This window comes from Schistocerca americana, chromosome 4 (assembly GCF_021461395.2).
Source record: "Schistocerca americana isolate TAMUIC-IGC-003095 chromosome 4, iqSchAmer2.1, whole genome shotgun sequence".
Classification (NCBI taxonomy): Eukaryota; Metazoa; Arthropoda; class Insecta; order Orthoptera; family Acrididae; genus Schistocerca; species Schistocerca americana.
Genome location: NC_060122.1, coordinates 123,323,888 through 123,350,600, shown reverse-complemented (window position 1 = coordinate 123,350,600; position 26,713 = coordinate 123,323,888). Strand labels below are relative to the sequence as shown.

The 26,713-nt window shown below is 45.7% G+C and overlaps 1 protein-coding gene across 1 annotated transcript in view; it reads left to right on the top strand.

Annotated features, from left to right (window-relative positions):
* LOC124613093 (RNA-binding protein Raly-like) overlaps positions 1–26,713 on the top strand; it is a 1,050,615-nt gene that overhangs the window by 270,113 nt on the left and 753,789 nt on the right. Inside the window, exon 2 of the mRNA XM_047141685.1 lies at positions 13,792–13,957. Within this exon, the coding sequence (XP_046997641.1) occupies positions 13,813–13,957 (145 nt within the window). The 5' untranslated portion in view covers positions 13,792–13,812. The remainder of the gene's footprint in view (positions 1–13,791; positions 13,958–26,713) is intronic.

The following is a 26,713-nucleotide window of genomic DNA, read 5'->3' as shown; positions in this document are numbered from 1 at the left end:
CAACGCGAATATCTTCGAACATTTATGGGACACGGTTATAGGCGCTTCAGTCTGGAACCACGCGACCGCTACGGTCGCAGGTTCGAATCCTGCCTCGGGTATAGCTGTGTGTGATGTTCTTAGGTTAGTTAGGTTTAAGTAGTTTCAAGTTCTAGGGGACTGATGACCACAGATGTTAAGTCCCATAGTGCTCAGTGCCATTTGAACCATTTATGGGACATAATGGAGAGGTCAGTTGGTGAACAAAATCATGAACCGCCATAGTTTCGCAATTACGGACGGCTATAAAGGCAGTGGACATCCAACAACTTGTTGATTCCATGCCACGTCGACTTGCTGCAAGAGGAGGTCCGACACGATGTTAGGAGGTATCCCATGACTCTTGTGATTTCATTGTAATGCCTCCTTTGCCTGTGTCGTGACTTGAGGTTCATGCAGTATGCAAGACTTGCCCTTATCTCATTTACACGGTAATTACTGGCTGTCATCGCTGTTCATCCGTTGTACTACAGTATGGAACCAACCTTGTATTCAATATATTTAACAAGTGACGTAGCTATGAGGTACAATGTTTCATTTGATTTGAGAGATTAAAGATTTATGAATCGTTTCTGTGAAATAGTAAAGAAGGAAGGAAATTATGGTATCTGTGATAAATTAAAACTTAATATTTCACTCGTAGTATACAATAAAAGCAGGAAGTAGCTGAGCAGTTGTTTGTATCTACATAGTACGCCTTCATCTGAAACTTCTTGGCAGATTAAAACTGTGTGCAGGACCGAGACTCGAACTCGGGACTTTTGCCTTTCGCTGGCAAGTGCCCTACCAACTGAGATACCCAAGACGACTCACGCCCCGTCATCACAGCTTCAAGAGACGAGGTACTGGCGGTAGTAAAGCTGTCAGGACGGGGCATGAGTCGTGCTTGGGTAGCTCAGTTGGCAGAGCACTTGCGCGCGAAAAGCGAAAGTCCCGAGTTCGGGTCTCGGTCCGGCACACAGTTTTAATCTGCCAGGAAGTTTCAAATCTGCGCACACTCTACTGCAGAATGAAAATCTCATTATGGAAATGCCTTTATTTGTTTGTACCTCTTGAAAACTGGCATTTTAACACAAAACAGAATTCTTCAGCCTCAGTTTTCACTTTTAACACTGACTATCCTTAACGCGCAAATAGTGGTATGTTCCCAGATTACAACATTAATTTGGAACTGAGTTTCAAAAAAATTAGAACCATAGGGAGAATACTGTTCTGATTTTTTGTAGTTCAAATGGTTCAAATGGCTCTGAGCACTATAGGACTTAACATCTGAGGTCATCAGTCCCCTAGAACTTAGAACTACTTAAACCTAACTAACCTAAGGACATCACACACATCCATGCCCGAGACAGGATTCGAACCGGCGACCGTAGCGGTAGCGCGGTTCCAGACTGAAGCGCCTTTAACCGCGTGGCCACACTGGCCGGCTTTTGTAGTATTCAAGTATTTATCACTTTTAGAAAAAAGCAGCGAACGGTGAGTGGACAAAGTTATCTTTTATTTGCCTATTTAATATTTTGATGCTGTGTATCTTGAAAATGAGGGAGGCAAAATTATTCAGTCTTCGTTCAATATCTACGTGTATTGCACGAAATAATACGAATAAAAAACCGAAAATCGGTTATTTCAGAAACCGGTTATGTTGACCGGTTTTAACAGTGAAACTGGTGTGGGAAAGAAAACGGTATGACCGAAAACCGTTTGTTTCAACGATAACTGTTGTCCGTATCCTGGATTCGCACCAGCAGTTTACTATAGACATTATAATGCGCTCCACCGAAGTCCTCACAAAACGCGCTTCGTCACAAACTTCAACTGCCCAAAACATATTTCCGTAGAATTTTTCGCGAGGCCGAGATAGATGAATCGTTCCTCGTTCTCCACGGAACACGAGGGCAGGTATGTGGTAAACTGCTCGTCTGCTGCCACCGCGTTGAGAAATTTTAACCGCTGACAGCATCAGAACGTTGTTCGACATCTAAAACCAGTCGCGCAGTATCACGCCAAGCACAGCGAGCAGTGTCTTTGATTTTTTTGGTTTAGGCGTGAACTCACCGCCCCTTGCGCACCTGCAGGTTCAATGACCTTTGCAGTCTCCGGCCGCCGTGCGGTGCGGGGGCCCGCAGCAGCTCCAGACCGCCACAAAGGGCCGAGCAGGCCAGCAGAGGAAAAGTCCCGGACCCGCGGCGCTCACTGTTTGCCGCGCTCTGGTCTGGTCTCCGCCCCGCGCCGCCGGAGATACGAGTCTCATTAGGCCGGCGCCAACTTTGCCGTTCCTGCCGCAGGCTTGCCAACCTCGCGCGCTCTAAGTGGCCGCGCGCGTGAGAAATGGTCCGACCCCGGTCGGCGCCCGCACCACCGCTCTCCATCCTACCTCCCCATATGTGCCGCTTCCACTATGAACGTCCTGGCCGACAAGTCTAATCATCGCCGCTCTCACTTACCCCCACTCTCGATCTCCTAACCCCCTTAACGTATATAAGGAAACCTTATGTGTTTTCATCCCTCTGTTACTGCAACAATTATTTCTGAAATACACTGATGGAAAGAACTCGCAACACCAAGGAGTTGCCGAGCGGAATGGCCGAGCGGTTCTAGGCGCTACAGTCTGGAACCGTTCGACTATTACGGTCGCAGGTTTGAATCATGCCTCGGGCAAGGATGTGTGTGATGTCCTTAGGTTAGTTAGGTTTACGTAGTTCGAAGTTCTAGGGGACTGATAACCTCAGAAGTTAAGTCCCATAGTGCTCAGAGCCATTTGAACCAACCAAGGAGTTGCGAGATACAAAAGGAAGTCGGCAGGAGTGTTTCTACATCTGGAAACTAGGGGCGGCCAAAATTTCGCCTTGTGGGGCGTGCCCGTACATGAGTGCCAAAGCGCTCAGACTCACTTCGCGTTTCCCCCATCGCCTCACCACACGATCTGTGCGTGAGGAGCGGGAAGAGGGTTGTGAATGCGTCTCATTTAAATGCCTGTGCAGTCGCACTGCATACTATTTCGTATTACACTACTGGCCATCAAAATTGCTACACCACGAAAATGACGTGCTACAGACGCAAAATTTAACCGACAGGAAGAAGATGCTGTGATATGCAAATGATTAGCTTTTCAGAGCATTCACACAAGGTTGGCGCCGGTGGCGAAACCTACAACGTGCTGACATGACGAAAGTGTCCAACCGATTTCTCATACACAAACAGCAGTTGACCGGCGTTGCCTGGTGAATCGTTGTTGTGATGCCTCGTGTAAGGAGACGAAATGCGTACCATCACGTTTAGGACTTTGATAAAGGTCGGATTGTAGCCTATCACGATAGCGGTTTATCGTATTGCGACATTGCTGCTCGTGTTGGTCGAGATCCAATGACTGTTAGCAGAATATGGAATCGGTGGGTTCAGGAGGGTAATACGGAACGCCGTGTTGGAACCCAGCGGCCTCGTATCACTAGCAGTCGACATGACAGGCATCTTATCCGCATGGCTGTAACGGATCGTGCAGCCACGTCTCGATCCCTGAGTCAACAGATGGGGCCGTTTGCAAGAACAAATCGACGACGTTTGCAGCAGCATGGACTATAAGCTGGGAGACCATGGTGGCGGTTACCCTTGACGCTGCATCACAGACGGGAGCGCCTGCGAGGATGTACTGAACGACGAACCTGGGTACACGAATGGCAAAACGTCATATTTTCGGATGAATCCAAGTTCTGTTTACAGCATCATGATGGTCTCATCCGTGTTTGGTGACATCGCGGTGAACGCACATTGGAAGCGTGTATTCGACATCGCCATACTGGCGTATCACCCAGCGTGATGGTATGGGGTGCCATTGGTTACACTTCTCGGTCACCACTTGTTCGCATTGACGGCACTTTGAACAGTGAACGTTACATTTCAGATGTGTATGACCCGTGACTCTACTCTTCATTCGATCCCTGCAAAACCATACATTTCAACAGGATAATGCATGACCGCATGTTGCAGGTCCTGTACGGACCGCCGGCCGGGGTGGCCGAGCGGTTCTAGACGCTACAGACTGGATCCGTACGACCGCTACGGTCGCAGGTTCGAATCCTGCCTCGGACATGGATGTGTGTGATGTCCTTAGGTTAGATAGGTATAAGTAGTTCTAAGTTCTAGGGGACTTATAACCATAGCAGTTAAGTCCCATAGTGCTCAGAGCCATTTGAACCTGTACGAACCTTTCTGGATACAGAAAAAGTTCGACTGCTGCCCTGGCCAGCACATTCTCCAGATCCCTTACCAACTGAAAACGTCTGATCAATGGTGGCCGAGCAACTGGTTCGTCACAATACGCCAGTCACTACTCTTGATGAACTGTGGTATCGTGTTGAAGCTGCATGGGCAGCTGTACCTGTACACTCCATCCAAGCTCTGTTTGATCCAATGCCCATGCGTATCAAGACCGTTATTAGGGCCAGAGGTGGTTGTTCTGGGTACTGACTTCTCAGGATCTATGCACCCAAACTGCGTGAAAATGTAATCACATGTCAGTTCTAGTATAATATATTTGTCCAATGAATACCCGTTTATCATCTGCATTTCTTCTTGGTGTAGCAATTTTAATGGCCAGTAGTGTATATATTTCACATTTCTCAACAACATAGGTCACAAATAAAACAAATTTTCAGTATTATTTATTTTTGACGCGCTGGTGACATAATAAAACTTTTGCCTGGTACAAACTGCCGGCACACGGGGAGACGCAAATAATATAACAGAGTTTCGCACCCAAGTCTCCATGTTACCGAAACTTATTTAGTTTCATAATCGAGAAAAGGTCTTTCGCACAAATATGTCGATCGAAATGTTGTAGTAATTTTGCGACCTAATTATGGAGTCTTGGGAACTCTTCCTGAAGAAAGTAATGTAGACATGCTGGACAGTTTTAATGTAAACAGATTTGTCATTTAAATGGAAATTGTCTTTCAGGTCAATCAGTTACAACTGCACATGCACAGGGGCACTTTCAACTGAACCGACAAACGGTCTCGAAAACAGACCTGAAACAAATGTAAGATTAACAGTGTCCTCAAAATCTTTATAAAACTATCCTTCTAATTCTTTCAAAGCCACAATGAATTCCTCAAACCTTGTGTCCTCTTTAACAACAGCGAACTTACGGAACAGAACTGCCCTTGTCAGAATGTGTCCCTTCTACAACGCAAATTTCTACTTAAAAACATCCCCATCATATCAGAAAGAAAATACCTTGCAGTGTCTTGTGTATTGAACCAGGGACCTAGAAACGACGGAGAGACCGTCACGCCGTAGCCTTCAATGGTTCACAACCCCACAACAGGCCAACAGCAGTCCACCCACCCCAACGCCGCCCCACACCGAACCCAGGGTTATGGTGCGATTCGGCACCCATCGGAGTCCCTCCCCATCCGCTCCCCGGGAACGTCTAATACCAGACGAGTGTAACCCCAAAAGTTTGCGTGCGAGAGTAATTATGGTGTACGCGTACGTGGAGACAGTGTTTGCATGGCAATCGCCGACGTAGTGTAACTGAGGAGGAATAAGGGGAACCAGTCCGCACTCTACAACAGCGAGTTTTAAATCGAAAATCGTTCCGGGCATGTCCCTTCATTAACCAACGTAGTTTACAGTAATATATGAAGTCTCCATACTCTTTATTCGGTTCCACTGAAAATTGTTGTAATGGATACTTGAATAATGTGTGTAATTTCAGAAAATTTGCTATTAGTATCACCAATTATCTTTACGTGCTCCAGGCCTGCAAATATAGCACAAAGTGCTTTTTGATGTGTGGAACAATGAATATCGTCTGTCGATCATTCTAATTTTTTGCTCTTTCATTGTCAACTAAATCTCTCTCTTTCTGCTTGGTATTGTAATGTCGTTTCATAGCAAATGTGCAGTACCTGTTCCTTATGCACACTGAGAATTCTCATCAAATTTCGCGCCAGTAGAGCCACTATGACGACGGAAATCTGTTTTCTATTCATATCGACGTTTTGACTCTTGTGAGGGTTAGTTACCTTTGAGATTCGACATGGTGAGTTGATATTAGTCTAGATTGCCTCTAAGTCGACAAAGATGCCATTAACACCACCTCACTGATCTAGAACGAGGTCATGTAACAAAGTTATGAGAACTGGATGTTCTTTGTGGAATACTGCAGAAAGGCTTGGCAGAAATGTAGCCACGGTACATGACTGCTAGCAGCGATGGTCATGCGAATGGCAGCAACAAGAACGGGCTTCGGACAGTGCCACGGAGAGGGAGGACTATCGTGTTCGGCGTATGGCTCTGGTGCAATTTGAGCAGTAGTTTGGCACCACAGTGTCACAACGAACTGTCACTTCAAGGACAGCTCCGAGTTCGACGCCCTGCGGGTTGCATTCAGCTGATCCCAAACCACCGTCACTTGCGTCTTCAGTGGTGTCAAGTAAGAGGTTTCTGATGAAACCTGTTTCTGCCTCAGAACCAGTGAAGGGCGTGTTTTGTTTAGGAGGAGGCCAGTTGAGGACCTCGAGTCAATCTGTCTGCGTGCCAAACACATTGGACCCACACCTGCAGTTGTGGTCTAGTACGCGATTTCGGTGTGCGGACATTTGCCACGCCGGACATTTGCCACGCCGGACATTCGTCACGATTTTATCTGCTCCGAAGGGTTGGGTCCCTTGTCTCCCCATCCTCCTCCTCCTCACCGCCGGCCTCGGTGGCCATGCGGTTCTAGGCGCTTCAGTCCGGAACCGCGCGACTGCTACGGTCGCAGGTTCGAATCCTGCCTCGGGCATGGATGTGTGTGATGTCCTTAGGTTAGTTAGGTTTAAGTAGTTCTAGGGGACTGATGACCACAGCAGTTAAGTCCCATAGTGCTCAGAGCCATTTGAACCATTTTTTGAACTGTTTCATCTGTGACCGGGGGTCGGTAAAAGCAGCCAGTTACTAATTTATTCCGGTTGTCGAATATAACCTCAGCCCATACTAAGCCACAGGAACTGTCTGCTTTAATGTCGCTTGTGAGCTAGAACACACATTACATTATTTTTCCTTAAGTTGTGCTTCTTGTTTCTGCTGTAGTGCAGATCATTACAATTACGGCTTTTCTCTCCAAAACCTAAGATGCTTTCTCTGTGACCCTCTAATACCAGAGCTAAACAATGTAGCACAACAACATACGTTGCAAGCATAGCATTCTGTATTACTTCATTTCCTCATTTCTAACATTTTAAAATTGTACGTCGACTTTAGATGACATGTCAATCGTAGATGTTCTTATCTCCATTTAGTCAACGTATTTTCAGTCATGTTCTGAACATTGTCCCGCTACACTTTATTAACTAATGTGTCTCCGCAAGGGATATCGGATTTTAGAAAAAAAATTTCAAATGTGTGTGAAATCTTATGGGACTTAACTGCTAAGGTCATCAGTCCCTAAGCTTACACACTATTTAACCTAAATTATTCTAAGGACAAACACACACACCCATGCCCGAGGGAGGGACTCGAGCCTCCGCCGGGACCTGCCGCACAGTCCATGACTTCAGCGCCTCAGACCGCTCGGCTAATCCCGCGCGGCTCGGATTTTAGAGAGTAAATTAATATGGAGTATGTCGAGCTTCCTTTCAGACATTCACATACCCATTTCTTCTTTCCTTATTGTCTTTTGGGCATGTAGCTGCAGTAATTAAAGTAGGCACAAATGCAGTGACCAAAAAGAAATGATTAGCGTACATTCGCATTCTCTTTACATCGTTCCTTTCCTGTTGCCCCCATGGCGATGGACTGTTTCTATTGCAATCAGTAAGCGTGAAAGGAAGCTACCGTACAGACAGAGGGATCTATATTTATACTTGGCAGAACTAATTACATACTGACATAGTCGTCGGTATTGCTTTCGTTTCCCAAAAGTTATAAATATTTCGATTTCGGAAAAGAAGTTTTGTATTTCGCCAAGATGTGGAAGAAGAAGGTCCTTTCGTACTGGTTGTATCGAGTAAGATGTGGAGACGGCGGTTTGAAAGAGGACACAATAAGTACGAGGAAGAGCGTCGCTTACATGTGGGATCGCTACTCAAGCTATCTGGCGAAGGGGCAAGTGTGGCAATGTCCGGCGTGGCAAATGTCCGGCGTGGCAAATGTCCGGCGTGGCAAACGTCCAGCATTCCGCAATTTCGCATCACAGCAGGATCACTCTCGTTGTTATCCCGCACACTCTGACTGCAAAATTGTACGTCAGCCTGGTGATTATACCTTTTGTGCTGCCCTTCACGAACAGCATTCGATGACGTGTTTTCCAACAGGATAACGCTCGCCTACATATCTGTGTTGTAGCCCAAAATGCTCTACAGAATGTCGTCATGTTGCCTTGGCCTGCTCGAACACCACTTCTATCTCCAATCTAGAAGATATAGGACATAAACGGACGACAACTCTGGCGTCATCCACAAACAGCATTAATCATCTCTCTATTGACCGGCCAAGCGGAACAGGCATGGAATTTCATCCCCCAGAATGACATCCAGCACCTGTGCAACACGATGCATGCACGTCTGCATGTTTGCATTCAATTTTCTGCCGGTTACACCGCTTAATTATATACCAGAGTTTCACATTTCCAATGGCTTATCTTGCGCTTACATTAACCTGTGATCTTGCATTGGTAATCACTTAAATACGTTACGTAGGCAAATACATTCTCGAAATTTCGTTATTCTACATAAATTATATTTTGGTGTTTTGATTATTTTTCCATCAGTACATACATATATAGGATTTAACGTGCATGAATGCAATTTTTTCCATCAGTGTATTAAGGTAAGTTGTCTTATTAATGTTTCGGCTCACTTAGCCCAACACTATGTGCCGAAGAAGCCACAACAGAAGAAAACAGTCAGTGGTTTGAAATACAAGCAGTTTAAAATCAATGATGATGGTTTAGATGGTTCTGAATGCTATGGGACTTCACATCTGAGGTCATCAGTCCCCTAGACTTAGAACTACCTAAAAATAACTAACCTAAGAACATCACCCACATCCATGCCCGAGGCAGGATTCGAACCTGCGACCGTCGTAGCAGCGCGGTTCCGGACTGAAGCGCCTAGAACCACTTGGCCACAGCTAGAATATGTAGATACTTCGTAGAGCGCGAACGCTATTCAAATCACTTAATTTTATCTATTGTACTAAATGGCTGAAACAGTCATCCGGTCATGTGCATAATCTGAGCCAGTTCCAAGCTCCCTATCTAACGGTTTCCAGGACAGCAAAAACGAGATTTTTCAGTATCTCCTATTTTCTATAAATGTATTCTTCTTCGTATTCTTCCATTGTCTTTTACGTGCAACCGTTTCTTCTTGTACCTATATACATACAAACTGCCAGAGGTTGAAAATACCGCTACAGTTCTAAGGTTCTATCTAACACAAGACCGGTTTCGGGCTCTTATACGCCCATCGTCACGTGTGTCAACTTGGCGCTGTGATATCAAGCGCCGCAGTGGACGAGAACAAGACGCGGTGAGCTACCAATGAGCGCAGAGCATCAGCCTCTGGTATAATACTCAGTTGCGGATGATCCTCCGACAAAGGGACTACACATGTCACGGTTTCAGCCTGACCTCAGGAACATTTTCACAGTTTTTCACAGACAAACTGATTTACGAGGAAGGCTTGCGTGTATACACGGTCCAGTCACATTAGTATGACCACCGCTTATGTTCGACTTCAACGTGCAACAATCACTCACGGATGGCAGGCAGCAGCACTAGCAATGGAGGGAAAGTTGGTGGGCGGGACCCGGGATACAGAGCAGTCATTGTCGCATGCGGAATTGGAGCGATTTGTCTGACGTCCAGAAGGGACTGGCCATTAGATTTGGGGCCATGAGTGGAAGAATTTCCGCAACGGCTAAGCTCGTAAACTGTTTGCGTGCTCCTTGGTTAATACATGCAGTGTATGGCAGAATGGCGCAGTCCAAAACCGGTGCCGAAACCGACAGACAGTAGACGGCAGGGGCGAAGGACGCATGCAAAGATGTGTACGAGCGAATAGTTTTGTAACTTTTGAACAACCGGCCGCCCAGACGAAACAAGCGGCTACTGGCAGTGTCTTCTCAACGACCATTCAGTGAATATCGCTGCGTATGAACCTCCATAACAAGCTTCTAGTTCATGCATCAGTTCTGACTGCTGAAAGCTGGAATTAGCACGCCAGTACAGCAGTTGGACGTCCACTGTCTGGCGCCAAATCGCCTTTTCACATAAATCACATGTTATGCCCCATCGGAAACGTGGCTGTTGGGGCGTACGGAGTGAAACGTCTGAAATCAAACACAGTAGAACAGTCATAGGAAGGGTCCAGGCCGCAGGGGGGATCATTATGGTCTGAGGATTGTTTTCGTGACATTCTAAAAAAAATTTCAAATGTGTGTGAAATCTTATGGGACTTAACTGCTTAGGTCATCAGTCCCTAAGCTTACACAGTACTTAACCTAAATTATCCTAAGGACAAACACACCCATGCCCGAGGGAGGACTCGAACTTCCGCCAGAACCAGCCTCGTAGCATTCCCTGGATAATCTGGTCAATCTGTGAGTTACATTGGATCACGAAGAGCTTACATCTGTCCATGAGGATCATGTTGACCACTACATCCGGTTTATTCTTCTTCGGTACGATTGCATTACCAGCAGCACAATGGAAAGTGCCATACAGTTCGCAGTGTACGTGCGTGGTTGCTATAGCAACAGGATGAGTTTACCGTAGCCCTCTGTCTGTCAAAGTGCCGTATTTAAACCCAATGCCACCTCGATCGAAGTGTTCGCACCATGGTGTAGCTGACCACGTCACTGCAGTCAGCTTGGCTCCACACCCCTGTCGGCAAGACCGAGAAACTGGTTGACTCACTTCTTGCATGTTTCGCAGCGGTTCGCACTGGAAAAGGTGGTTAGTCAGCCTTTGAGAGATGGTCACATTAGTGAGAGTGGACATCGTATTTTATAAATAATGTGGCAAAGTGGCATAACTATGATGGATTGAAGTCCCCTGTGCAAACGATGCCATTATCATCCTCTAATGATCACTTGCAGAACTCCTCGGGATTGCAGTAAGCCGCATCCGCGCTGCTGTTGCATGGCAGCGGCTATTTCGTACCGATGTTGTGTGACAGACGGAGTTTCGTACCGATGCTATGTGGCAGAGGGCATTTCGTACCAAAGTCACAATGCGAATGGCGCTTCGTACCAAAGTCACATGGCAGGATGCTTTCATCAGTGTTGCGTGACGGCGTGCTTTGTACCAATGTAAGGTGGCGTAGGGTGCTTTGTACCAATGTTGGAGGGCAGAGAGTGTTTCAGAACATGCTGCGTGGCAGAGGTCGCTCCATGCCGATAGTGTGTGACATGGGGTGCCTATTACCGATGTTGTGTGACGGACGGTGCTTCGTACTGATGTTGCGTGTTGGTGTGTGCTACACGCCACTGTTTCGTGGCAGAGAATCCACTCTACCTACTGCACCAACGAGTGCGCTGCATAGTGATGATGCGCTGGGGATTACAGGAACGTGCCACTCGTAGAATGAAGCTCGAGCCTGTGTGGTGCTACACGCGAGTGGACCGACCGGCGTTGTGGCTCGCAGTTCCTATCACTGGCTTGAGATGCCACTCTAAACGCCATATGGAACATACAACGTTCATACACTTTCCTGGAATGTGCTGCTAAAATAGTTTAAGTTACCTGAAAGTGACGTTATTTAATTACGTAACGCTGTTTTCCAAATTTTTATTGTAACTCTAAGCAGGGGTCTCTCCTAGAAAACTAAGGCTATTCGAGAGAAGTCGCCCGACCCTAGGTATTTAGTGCTATCCGTGTGGAGCTGGGGCGAATCGTCAGTTTTGTATAAATAAATAAATAATTTAAATTGATATCAAAATCTTCTTATTAAAGGCTTAACCAATTTTACACATAATTTCAAACGTTTTCGAAACTTTTTATGTCTAACGCTCCCCACAAAAAATTGAAGGAAAAGTGTCACTTACAACAGTTTTCGCTGTTCGTGTAGTAAAACTTCAGAATCACTCCTGGAATTTTAATTTAATACTTCATTACTGATTGCTATATTCGCAACACGTTTTGCAGGCGCTGCCGACACGCACCACCCAATGCACCTACAAAGGTACACTTCTGTACGATACGTAGTGCAGGAGCCCTCACATCATGAAGACTAAGATGGGCGAGAAAAGTGCCTCTGTTAAAACAGAGAGCGCACTACCCTGATCGTGCACATCCAGCGTCAGATACTGAGGGCACTTATCTACTTCCAACGAACTTTAAACCTGATTTCACACATTTTACAAGGTTAAAGTACTTAACGCAAAGATTCACATGTGAAAAAAAAGAAAAGAAACAGACTTGAAGCTAGTTTACACACGGGATTTCGATTCATGAGTTACTCATATGATAGTCGCCCAAAGATCATATTTTAGTACTGACGACATTGTACTATACCTGAGTCATGCAGTCGCAACTAGCGGTACGCAACTTACTTGAACAAGTTGAATTGGTGAATTTTGTATTCTATGAACGTTTGCAAGGTTTACGGCGTTGCAGTCGTCCAACTAAATGTGATGCCTAAGAAATTTAATAGGATACATCCTCAGGAAACAATACGCAAAAATACAATGTGCTGTTAACACACAGGCCGGCCGGTGTGGCTGAGCGGTTCCAGGCGCTACAGTCTGGAGCCGCGCGACGGCTACGGTCTCAGGTTCGAATCCAGCCTCGGACATGGATGTGTGTGATGTCCTTAGGTTATGTTTAACTAGTTCTAAGTTCTAGGGCACTGATGACCTCAGATGTTAATTCCCATAGTGCTCAGAGCCATTTTTTTTGTTAACAGACAAAAGTAAAGAATCCTCAAAAGCACGAACATATCGCAGACCAAATCTAAGGAGTTTGACAACATGCATTCGGAAAACCGTCCCAGTTGACTCTGTTGGCCGGCCGTTGTGCCCGAGTGATTCTAGGCGTTTCAGTCCGGAACCGCGCTGCTGCTACGATCGCAGTTTCGAATCCTGCGTCGGGCATGGACGTGTGTGATGTCCTTAGGTTAGTTAGGTTTAAGTAGTTTTAAGTATAGGGGACTAATGACCTCAGATGTTAAGACCCATAGTGCTCAGAGCCATTTGAACCATTTTGACTCTATTGTCTGTATGTTTGTTCATTTGACAAGTTGCATTCCGTTATATCCGTTATTCATGCTGGATGTGATGTTGGAAACCTAGCTCCCAAAACAAACTTGATGGACAGTAATTTACAGAATCCGAAGCCATCGATGTCCATAATCAAAATTACCAACTGCCTCTAACCCTCAAAATTAAAAATGTTGTTTATCAGTCGTAAATATGTAGGTTCTTACCAAATTGGGAGATGCACCAACATGTCTACTATCATTACAGCGCTTAACTGCAGCATCTATTAATGATGACGGTGTTCGAATAAACCCGAAAATAAAATTATGTTGTCAGCAACACATCGCTGTTGCCGTGTGCACGGCTTCGCTTTTCAACAAACCACGTTTTTTCCCGTGATATTGTCTCCATTCTGCTGTTTTGTCAGAATATGACGTTATGAGGGTTGTTTTGAGTGAAGATATTATTTCATCAGGTGAACAAGATTCTGTAATTTCTTGCTCTATTATGTGAGTTATACGTGTTGAGCTATTCACGTATTTCACAGGTTCCCCAATTTCTTGTTTGCAGACCACCTTCGCTGAGCGGGCTATGAAGATGAGCAAGGTGGGCAACCAGACCAACTCGCAGGACCCGCAGGCTGTCAACTCGCGGGTCTTCGTGGGAAACCTCAACACCTTCCAGTGCTCCAAGACCGACGTCGAGAGGATGTTCCAGCGCTACGGCCGGATAGCGGGTGAGTCCAAAGCGCCGTGCAACTTCATATATCAGGCGCAGAGCACGCGCGATTAGTGTTTAGAACGGGCAAACTTTAAACTTTCTGTATCACATGAGGTTTTGAACCTCGCCCTATCCAGTGTGTTAACCTTCGGAGGACCAAGCTCCAAAATCAACAACATGTACCAGGAGGAGACAAATGAGACCCCACACAATAGTAGTCACAGAGTATCAAAGTGAAACGCCAAGGTTCTGCTGACGACCTGGCTGTCCTCACTAAAACTAGTGAGGAAACTGAGTACCACACGAAGTTATACGAAATAGGCCTTCACATATCACATGAGAAGACTCATTTGATGAAAAATTTACATAAAAGTATCAGAACAAACGAAATATGGGACAGTTTTACGTATGTTGTCTTCTAAATATCTCCGAGAAATCGTAGTGCCCTCTGTAGTAGACGGTAAAACAAATTAAGAAAGAGCTACCAAACTCCATAAAGCGTACAGAATAACGTGGAATCACTGCAGAAACAAATTATACGTAATGCGAATCTTTGTCGTTACAAGACAGTGCATGAAGCAGTATACGTATCAGAAGCTGTCTCTCTAGGAGGCCATTCAAAAACTGATGAAACTGCAAAGGAAGAACGAAAAATTTTCAGAAATATATCTCGTCCCACTCACGTAAATGGCATATAGACCAAAAGAAAAACTACAGACTTACACACATACTTAGACAAGTTCACTGAAGCAGTACACAGAAGACAGTAGAAGTGGCCGGCCGGTGTGGCCGAGCGGTTCTAGGCGCTTCAGTCTGGAACCGCACGACCGCTGCGGTCGCAGGTTCGAATACTGCCTCGGGCATGGATGTGTGTGATGTCCTTGGTTTAGTTAAGATTAAGCAGCTCTAAGTTCTAGGGGACTCATGACCTCAGATCGTAAGTCCCATAGTGCTCAGAGCCATTTGCACGATTTGAAGACAGTAGAAGTTATATTTTGCATCTGGTCTAACGCAGATCCACTTGCGAAGCCGTACGGGCAGGACCTTGTTTACTTCTGCTCCGTCACAGCGCTACGGGTATTGCAAAGGTTGGCATTTACGTGACGTTTTGTGCGTTGTGTGCGTACGTTCTACGCCGAATACGTCTTCGTGTTCGTTGAAGTGTGCTCTTAGTAGCGGCACTGATCGCTTATATTTTCCCCGGCATGAATGTCTATTTCACGTAAAGGTACAGTGAGTTCTTCTTTTGGTACGTCGACCCGCCATGTGCAGGGCAGTTCTCTGGAAATCCATGACTGGTAGATGCTTTTGTTTTGACTTCGGATCATATACAGACAGCGTATTTTGACACGGAACTGTATGTTCTCTTTGTTGTATTTGTGAATCCCTCACAAGCAGAAATATTACTGCTCAAACAGGGCTCCAGGCTCTTTTCCGTCAGAGGTGACTCAATTCAGTCCCCCCTGTGAACACTGAGGTTCAGTGCACGAATGTTCGTGTGTTCAATCTTCCTGCTGAGGTAGATAATGTTTCCCTCAAAGGCGACTTGCTTGAGGATGGACAACTTAAAAACATTCGACTAGAACAGTGGTCACCGAGCGAGGTGGCGCAGTGGTTAGCACACTGGACTCGCATTCGGGAGGACGACGGTTCAATCCCGCGACGGCCATCTTGATTTAGGTTTTCCGTGATTTTCCTAAATCGCTCCAGGCAAATGCCGGGATGGTTCCTCTGAAAGGGCACGGCCGACTTCCTTCCCCGTCCTTCCCTAATCCGATGAGACCGATGACCTCGCTGTTTGGTCTCTTCCCCCAAACCAACCAACCAACCAACCAAGAACAGTGGTCAGCCAGTACAGACTTCAGTGCTGCAGCGGGGTGCGTTCCGCAGAAATACAGTTAAAACAAGGTATCCCGTCTCATTTACATGTAGCTAATTAATGGATACATACAGCGGGCGGGTGTGGACGTGCTTTTTGTGTAACGAGAGTGTTTGAGAAGGGTTTTTGTTTTGCGATCTGCTCTTGAACACTGACGCAAGCCAACGATGACTGACCGCGAATCAGTGACTGGACAATGTTCTGCTAATGACGCCCACCGGATGGATTTGAATTTCACTGCGGTTAATTTTCCACCGTCACGACCTAAGATGGCTTTTGATGTAACGACTCATCGCACGAATGTTTATGTTATGCAAAATAATAGGCGCCGTACACTGATACGTCTGACGACGTTCCCTCAGTCCTGCCCCCCCCCCCCCTCTCCCCTCCCTCTTCTACGAACTCCGTACATATACTAATTCTCTGGGTAGTAGGGATGGAGTCAGGACATTGCTGTTTCGATTTCTGCAGATGTTCCTTCTGAATTTCTCCAAGGCCGGAACACTTGCTGTCTTGTCACAGCTCCCAGCTGTTCGTTGTCTAGTAGCCTACTCTATTTTCTCGCTCTTAGAGAGGCCGCACACGGGAGGCGAAAGGGGCGGGGTGGGGGGGGGGGGGGGAAGCAGAGCTTCACATGATTTGCCTCCCTTGTCTTCTTGTCTTGTTGACGTGGGTCGCTCGCTTTCGCTAGGGGGTCCTCGTGTGCCGACAGCTTCCGATTCAGAGCCGTCAATGAGTGACTCGGATGCAGCGAACTATCCTCCTACCTCGCCAGCGGCGGTGGATAACTTGCCTACCACACGGCCGACGTAAATGACGTAGATCGTGCGCTTGCAAAGAAAAAACAACAGCGTAACGGTTCCGCAGAATGTGGCACTAGTTTCCTCACATTTGTCGATTGATGCAGCGATGGACTGTGAATGTCGGAGTACTACGTTGGGCTTCTTTTTGCCGCTTCAACCTGGTCTTATTCAGATTGAAGACTGAAGCACACAGCTTTATTGTAATAAATGTTAATAGAATTGAATCAGATCTGCGTTTGGCTTCGTTGCGTTAGTTTAATTACGATTCCTGTGCTGATATTGTACTTTTAGAAGAAGATTTATTCACCAGATTCTCTTCCTGTATTTCAGACTGTTTTTAATGAGGCTCCCGAAAATTTGACGAATGCCGCTCTTTTCTTTCGTCATCATATTCCCATAGCCGATAATGAAATACTTGATTCTAGTAGTGAGATATGGTGTAGTCTTTTTGATTGTTTATACGCACTGTCTGGTTCGGGTCATACAGTGGAGCGTTCGCGGTTTTACAAAGAGGACGTTGTCTACCTTTTCGCAAGATTCTTCGGTGTCTCGTGTTAGGTAGCGATTTTAATATTGTTTTATCATCTAGCGATTAGTTGCCACATTATAATTTTTATACTGAGTTAAGTGAATGGTTCATTCGATGCGATTGTGTGACGTGTGGGAGCAGAAATATTCCACCTTGGTTAGTTAGATACATGTTTCTTATCGCCACATCTTGGAGTCGGACTGACAGGTTTTTTTATTTATCTGATTGTTTATGACTGTGGGGCTGGTCCCGGCGGAAGTTCGAGGCCTCCCTCGGGCATGGGTGTGTGTGTTTGTCCTTAGGATAATTTAGGTTAAGTATTATGTAAGCTTAGGGACTGATGACCTTAGCAGTTAAGTCCCATAAGATTTCCCACACACTTTTTTTTATTGTTTATGCGACGGGATGTTTGCAGTAGGGGTGGTACCCGTTTCCTTTTACGACCACGTTGCTGTGGCGGCCATTGTAAACCTTGGGCGATAACGCGCAAAACTGTTACGACCACAGTGGATGCTGAATGTTTGCCACCTCAAGGATAGCGTGCTGGATGATGTGGCTAGAACCTTATTGGAGCGTTGGGTCCGCTCCGCTGTGTGTTATTCTTCGCCGTTGGATTGGTGGACAGAGATTAAGCGCAACCGTAGTTTCGTCAGTGTTTAGTATCATCCTGTGCCGGTCGAGCGAGGAAAACTTACAAAATTTATTACACTCGTCTAAGTACTCTACCCGAACAATCAGTTGACTCCCTCTACGCATTAAAGCAAATCCGCTGCAGCTCAAGCGCATCAGATGGAGGGTTTATAGGTGAAATGTGAACCTCGTTCGCTTCTTGAAACGGAACTGACGCCCTTGTATCAACTACTTCCCCACTAGCAGCGACGTCATCGCTCCTTCATTACGTCTCTCACAGTTGCTGAAGGCCGCCAAGTGACTGCGTAATGCGGTATTGTACGCGGCAGCCACCAGTATTACGCGGAACTACAGGATGATTGTTTTCCATCGTGTACAAACTCTAGAGATTGATCGATGAGGGCATACGGAACAAAAACGTCTAATGAGCTTATGTCCGGAAATGCTTGGTTTCCACGATAAGGACCATTTATTCAATCACACATTGTTACCGAGACTGCGGTTTAATACGCGCTGTACCATGCAGCCACAGTTGCAGTATGTGTTGCACATGGTTTCCATGTGCCGCAACGCATGTTCTGTCTCACACGTTAACGCCAGACAGGCTGCATCCGAACGGTGTCAACTGCAGCTTGAATACGCTACTCCAGTGTATCCACATCTCGAATGGGCTCTGCATGCACGATACTTTTGAGATGGCACCATAACCAGAAATCGCGCGGTTTGAGATCCGCTGAACGAGTAGGCCATGTAACTGGACCCCTTGTCCGATCCATCGACCAGGGAAGGCACGATTGAGATGCGTCCGAATGTTAACGGCGAAGTGGGCTGGAGCACTATCATGTAGCAGCCACATAACGTTTCGAATCATCAGTGGCACTTCTTTTGGCAGGGGAGCAAAGTATGCCGGTAGTTCTGGCCTTTTAGGCGACATGAAAGGAAAACCGGTCCCAAAATACGGTCACCAATTATCCCGGCCAAACATTTAGGCTTTACCGATGCTGATGATTCACTGTCACCAAACCTTGGGGCTTCAGCATGCTATCCCACAGATGACTGTTATCAAATCTGAAGATAGCACTCCACGTAAAGGTGGTCACATCGTTGAATAGGATGGATGACAAATCTCGAAAACGTGGTTGCCTGGTGAAGAAACCAATGACAGAGCTGCTGCCGATATGGGAAGTCTGTCGCTAGTAAGCCCTGCACACGCTGTAAGTGAAAAGGGTAGTAACAGTATTCATGGAGAACGCTCCACACGGTCATCTGGCTTACCCGCACCGGCGGGTCGAGTGCCTGGTACTGACACGGCGGTCGCCTTCCACAGTGTTAACCACATTTTCCTCCAAGTCTGGTATTCGAAAATTTCGGGTAGGTTCTTCATGATTTCTTGCTTCCTGAAACGACCCTGCCTCATACAAACGGCGAAACACTCTTCAGGCCTTGAATTCTGTGGTTGTTGTCAGTGGGGATAGATCTGCTGATACAACCTTGCTGCCCACCGTCCATTGCCATTTGCCTTTATGTAAGTAAACACCACGTCGGCAAGCTCTCGATTCGAATACGGAACCACTGTGTACAACGCTCTACAAGGTGAGTTAGCAAGAGATGTGAATCGGACGCATTACCAATTACTATGGCAGGAGGCGGCGCTAGGGCATGACGTATGAGGAGCAGTACCACCCTCTAGGAGGAAACCATGCATACTGTAACCGTGGCTGCAAGGTACAGCGCATATTAGATGTGTGATTGAATAAATGGTCTCTTCCATGGAAACCATGCATTTCCGGACACAAATTCATTTGACCTTTTTTGTTCCATATCCTCTCATCGATCAATCCCTAGAACTGGTACACGGTGGGAAAAATCAGCCTATATATACGGCGGCTGACAACGTGAGACTCCTTCCCAATGGTGCTCATAGAGACCCAAGTGGAAAGATCAGAACCTTGAATTTCTGGTCTCCCGTAAATCACCTGGTCTAACGAGTTTTTTGTCCACTTTAGGTCCATCCTGTATGCGAATTTTACGACGGTGTTAAACGGGATTATATCGGGGGAGACCTGCACCCGCAGCCTTTAAATAGTATAGGATAATATTAATACTAAAACACTCTCGCCGTGTCATGATGTATTCTTTTCGTCCTCACACTTTGCTAAATTTTGACTATAAAACTGTTGCGAGGGAAACCACTAGGCAGATTATCTTCTCTGTTGGCGAACGTGACTGAAGGGTGCATCGAGATTCCTATACTAGCTGCTCGACTTTAACTCCAAGTGGAACACCAGGAAGTGATTTATGGTGTTGCAGACATTTCTGTTCACTGCGTTCTTGTTTTTCTGGATTTTAACAAGGCATTTGACCGCGTTTCTCATAATTATTTGGTCGGTGTGTTCCAGATACTCTGTTATACTACTGAGGCCTGTGGCGAAAATACTTGTTAATGGTCAGCTGAAGACACCGATCGCAATTAGTCGGGGTCGGGAAGCGCCCCGGGCAGTCCGTTTTCCATATTCACATTTGTTCTCGCTCTTGACCCTCTGCTTCGCCGTCTCTCACTTCAGTTAACGTGGAATAACGATTTCTCGTGCGACTCCGATGGCTAGGGCGTATGCCAACGATGTGGATGCTCTTCTCCACCGTAGTGAGGAATTTCACTTGCTAAACGCGCTGTTACTAGGTTACTGTCGAGTCTCTGGTGCACGGTTGAATGAGGGCGAAAGTAAAATTCGGAGCATTGTTGATATTGCTGTACCGTGGGATAGACCGGCATGCGTCAGAGCCGGCCGAAGTGGCCGTGCGGTTAAAGGCGCTGCAGTCTGGAACCGCAAGACCGCTACGGTCGCAGGTTCGAATCCTGCCTCGGGCATGGATGTTTGTGATGTCCTTAGGTTAGTTAGGTTTAACTAGTTCTGAGTTCTAGGGGACTAATGACCTCAGCAGTTGAGTCCCATAGTGCTCAGAGCCATTTTGAACCATGCGTCAGTGGGTGTCATCGCTGATCGTTGCCGTGTAAAATGGCGACACGTAAATGGAAACATGTAACTGACAAAATCGAGGAGGCCCTCCTCGAACACAAACGGCTGCAAGTTACACTTCTCCCAAAAGTCCGCATTTCGCAAGTATTGTGTAATACATTTTACTTTGTCAAGTTGTTCACACTCCCTGCGATAATGGCAAAAAATTTTGCAGTAATAGTCTGGGCGATATTTATGGAAACATTACATATTTAGATTGCACTATACGACGAACCACCGAACGTATTTTAGGAGGTTTTGGGCACCTCTGACATCAAGACCACAGCTTCTACTTAATACATTTGGCGCACGATTCTGATTGTTACCCGTAGTTTTAAACTACGCCACGTCAGAGAATCTTACCTTGAAATGAGCTATTTGGGTGCCGATGTACCGCAGAGACCGGTATTTACGACTCGTTCTTTGCTCGCTCGCTGGGAGGGGCGGTCTGTCCCAGTCCCATAGTACTATTACCGCCGCGAATTCCCTGAAGGACAGTGTGAAACTGTGGTAGTCTCCTGGTTCATTCCATGGCAGTGGCTTCTTCGCACGGAGTCGTAAATAAATTGATTCCCACTAACGAGCATTTGCATCGGATTGGGTTCAGTGACACTGACAGATACAGTACCTGTAGGTACCATCCATCATCGGATTACCTGATGTGGACATCTGGCGAACATGTACTGGCTCCGGTAAAAACAGTTGGCTCTCCTTACCATTTCTACCTACACCAATGATATAGTTCCGTGGCCTAAAACTTTGTTTTACAGAGAACGAAGAACAATGCAATGATGTGGCTGCTTGGTCATTTTGTACACTGACGTTTCGCCTGTACGTGCATTGTGCTTACTGGTACTGCCGGCAGCTTCCCCGCTTTCAGGACTCATTAGCCAACATTGTCATACGTACTTTCTACCGGCAGGGCATTGGCTGAGATCGGATGAGGATGCCGGATACTATTAATAGCATGTTATATTGCAATAAAGGCTGACGCGCAGTGGAAACGTAATAGCATTTACGTACGTAAATAAATAAATTCAGTGTAGCGTAATTAGTAGAGATGCTGTGTTACAATGGTAAAGGAGTTCGCGTCTCGCTGTCTTCAGAGTTTCTTTCCGTCTTCCGGATTCCTAAATCACTGTGGGACTTTTTATATGAAATTAACAGAGATAATTTTTAATGTAAAAAGAAAAATGTTATCTACCGGTTAAGTGCATATATGAAGACAAGAGGTTGGTGGATTCGATCCCATATGGATCATTCTTTTTCACTCCGTCTTTTTAACTGGCGTCCACCTTTCAATTATATGGAAAATTCCCTAGAAACGAGACGCAGCTCGGAATGTAGCTCCACTTTCCCCTGTTGAATGATTTGTTAGGGACATACAAGTCAGCTAAGTGACATTTAATTGGTTGCAATCGCTTCAGAACAACTGCATAGCGAAAAACAACGTGCCAACGCAAAACCTATGGTTTTCTATTATTTATGCGTAAAATAAAACGTTTTCTGAAAATCTGCTTCAGCATGAGATGCAGCTTTCCTTGGTTTAAACAAAGGGTTGCACCAGATAACTCAACTTTCAGCTTTCTGGTTTCCTTCAGTCAAACGTAGATGCGAACACGATTCTTTGCGTCGTGGAGCTAAAGATATTATTTTCTGAACACTTTCAAGTTATACAAAAATTAAACGAAAGACTGATGAATCTCCACTGGTGAATCTCCACTGGTGAACCAGAGATTTAGGTCTCTTAGAGACTGGTACGCAAATTGCTTCTTCACTATACTGGCACGAATTTTTCTTTTTTTTCTATCAAATGGTAGATTCAAGTTTGGTAGCAAGCATTTTCGCATCCGTTAGCATACTATTAAAGCCCTTTTCTGATCTCACCTTCTTCAAAAACTGCCAACATTTTCAACAACATCGACAGTAATAATTATTTGGAAAACTTTGCTGACTTTATCGATTTCAAACACAACTACATACCAGAGCACTTCACAACAAAAAAGTCTGAATTCCTGCATATTTCTTGCAATACCAGTGGTGCTGCTTCTTCAAAAGGCACCTAGTTTAGAATCTTCGCTAGCTTCATGAACAGCATCACACTCTTGTTCAGTGTAGCATCTTTGAGGGTCCAGGGCATCAGATCGGCTTTCCGAAAGGGTACCACTGAGAGGTTTTACAGCCACATGAGACAAAAGCTTCTTCAAAATACCCCATAGATAGGAAGATGCAAAAAAGAAACTGAAAAGTACTTTAACAGTACTGAAAATGTTGACAGCAGTAGGACACGACGCCGCTGTATCATTCATGGCAAAGTTTAACGAATGACACCCACAACGAACGAAAAATGCTCGGGGGTTTAGGTCTTTAATTCCTTATTGAACTTCCAAATTTTTCCCTTTTATATTGGAACACCTTTCGTTTCCTTGGCTTCTGATATTTTTCAAATGATGAGAACATTGGTTAGAAATCCATCTGTAGTGTCTGTAATTGGAATAAAACTCAGAAAATGTTCTTTGACAATTATTTCTTTATCAGGCTCCGCCTGAACGAATTGCCATATGTTCGAAGTGATTCAAGTGTATAGTACAGTATGAAATAATTTAGTTGTATGTTGCGTTTTTAGGCTCATTTCATATATAATCCTGATTACATATGATAATAGAGTGATGAATTCTTTTTGTATTACTTTCCTGAGATAGTGAATATAGGTTTGATAAGAACTTGCTCTTCACAGATGCTCTCGCATTACAATATCAAATGTAGGGATGTGCTCACTTAGTTTCAAGAAATTGCCATTATTTTCTTTAAAGAGAATATATGTCGTGCTTCTAAACGCCAATCTCTGTGTCGTCAGGAATTGTGTGATGCGAAGCGACGTTTTCAGTACATCACACCAATGTTCAGTCTCAGCCTCAATGAGTCTCCGATTTTCTTCATCAAGCATTTTGCCTAGATGCAAACACAAGTAGAACTCTAGCAATACCTGCCATGATTTTATTTTGTTTGATAATTTTTTGCGCCTGAAAACTCTGACGAAGGCCTATTTACAAGTGAGATAGTTTCGGCACTAAAAAGTTTGCAACAAAAACAAATGACACAAAAATTCACAAAATTGCTTACGTAACTAGTGGGATTCTTGGGTACTGGAGTGGTGCTAGTTAGTTTAAGAAAAACATGAAACAAACGAAAATTATTACTTATTTTGCAAAAATTCTGAGAAATCACAATGGCACTTTTAATAATGAATTGCACCAGCTATTTCTGGGTTCTTTTCGGAATGTGAAGTTACCTCTTAAGGATAGGATTCGCTAATGAAATTTCTGTACAAAGTTTAAGATTGTTATTGACTTGTCAGAATGGCTAAATAATTATCTGTTAGAATGTTCCTAGGTACGGTCGAGGCGCCGGCCGAAGTGGCCGTGCTGTTAAAGGCGCTGCAGTCTGGAACCGCAAGACCGCTACTGTCGCAGGTTCGAATCCTGCCTCGGGCATGGATGTGTGTGATGTCCTTAGGTTAGTTAGGTTTAACTAGTTCTAAGTTCCAGGGGACTAATGACCTCTGCAGTTGTGTCCCATAGTGCTCAGAGCCATTTGAACGGTCGAGGCAGTCGCGTGTGAAATGCAGTGAAGTGTACTGTTGTGGAGGAAATATGGGGCTCGCAAGAGCTGTAGTGCACAATACCGCAAGCTGCGATGTTTGCTGTCTGCGCCGCTCGCTGCTGACAAATAACTCTTGTTCTAACTGGATTGACCTTTGCCAATCAAACTCTCCCTACGTCTTGATGAAGTCAAGGACTCCTATAACTCTGTCCGTTCACACTGCACAATAAGTGTGGCGGCCAACACAGTGAACAACGCTTAATCGCAAGGAATCAATATACGGTCACACTCTGATTCGCTCTCGACAGAGGTGCTCTCCCACTGAAGTACTGAGCCGGCCGCGGTGGTCTCGCGGTTCTAGGCGCTCAGTCCGGAGCCGCGCGACTGCTGCGGTCGTAGGCTCGAATCCTGCCTCGGGCATGGATGTGTGTGATGTCCTTAGGTTTGTTAGGTTTAAGTAGTTCTACGTTCTAGGGGACTGATGACCAAAGATGTTAAGTCCCATAGTGCTCAGAGCCATTTGAACCATTTGAAGTACTGAGGAGAGACTTGTTCCTCGCTCTTTGAGTACACGTACGAGCGTACTCGCTCTCGTTACGTGTTCTCGCTCCAAGAGCGACAAGGGAACGGGCCCCTCTCCACGCCAGACGTGAAGGGGTGTATCTTTCGGTCTCTTCCATTACTCTTTCAGCCCAAGGCGTCAGGAATATCGTCTGACAATCAGCATTGCTCTTCTAAAACAGGGGAATGACGTTTCGTTTAAGGCGACCAATCCGGAAATCTGTAGCATTGTCGTTTCGCGTTTGCTGTCTCCCTGTGAAACTCTCTGAAACTGCGTGCTATGTAGTGGAATTTGTTTTTAAGCCAAACACGGGGTCGTTCTCCCCTTTCACTTGGGCACACGCTGTCCCCTCCGCAGGCGGTCTCCATCCGACGCAGATAGGCTGAATCGTCCTCTGGAGGGACCGGCCTCTCGGCATGCAGTTCGCCTCTTCCAAACTAAAAGCTCTTGTGACCGTCATGTCTTGAATGTGTGTGTGTACGCCAGCCTCGAGTATCTCAACCCCGGTGCGGACTTGTTGTTTGCGTATCGTTTACATGAATTCATACACTATTGTCTTTATCTTATCGAGTTTTTGGTTCGAATGAAGCGTCTTGATGTGCGGAACATGATTGTGACGGCGGAATAAGTAAGCAACGAAGGTCAGGAGACCACGACGTCTTACAGTTGGCCACTATCTCCACCATATTTACCAGTGAAAACATATCTTGCTTATACAGGGTGTTCGGAAATCCCTGTTACACACTTCTAGGATTCGAGAGGGGAGTGAGTACATATTATTTTGAATGGGAAGCCATGTCCGAAAAGGTCACGTTTCCGTTCTACGAAGGTTACAAGTCAGATGTTTAACGCATTCACTTGTGCTTCAGGAATTGAATTAGGCTTGACGCAGTATAGTTATTATGTAACAACTCGAAAGGAAATATAACAAAACAGCCATTTATCACTAAAGCACATTCGTTTGTATTAAGGCTTAAACATTGCGTGTTTAAATCATTTCAAAACCAAAAGGAGCCCACAATGCCGTACGTACAGAAGAGTACTGATGCATTACAAAAGCGGCTGTATATGGCGAACACCGCCATTGTTACAGACTTTGTACCCAAGAAGCATTTTCTGGTTCTCACTCCCCATCCAACGTCAGTTTATAGTGCAGCAGCCACAAATCGTGCCAGGAGATCTGCCTATGTCTCGACAGGAGTCTCGTAAACTCTGTATAAGACCGCACAAAAAGTGGTCCACAAGCGTTAAATCTGACGATCTTGGCCGCCACGTGGTTGGACCATCTCAGCTTCTCTATCTTTCGCCATATCGCCTATTCAGATGTCTCTAAACTGCACGTGAGAAGTGAGGTGGTGCACCGCCATGCCGAACCACATTTTCTGATGGACACTCAGTGGCTCTGCTTCCGAGGACGGGGCCAGTACGTTTTGTAGGAAGATCAGGAATGCAGGACCTGTTAGACTGAGTGGAAGTAAGTACGACCCAATCACATGATCGCGCAGAATACCTGCCGAGACGTTAGTACCAAAACAGGTGCTTAAATCCGTGAACATGCGTGGCACTTGGGTTTCCGTCTGCCCAGACGCCGCTGTTTCGCGGATTCAGAACACAGTCCCTAGTGAACTTACATTCACCTTCGGACAGAACACGATGTGGAAACAGAAGTGTGTCGATGCAGCGGCGCAGGAAACACGTGCAGTAGGGAACGCGTTGTCGAAAACTGGCTGGACGCATAGAGTGTACCCT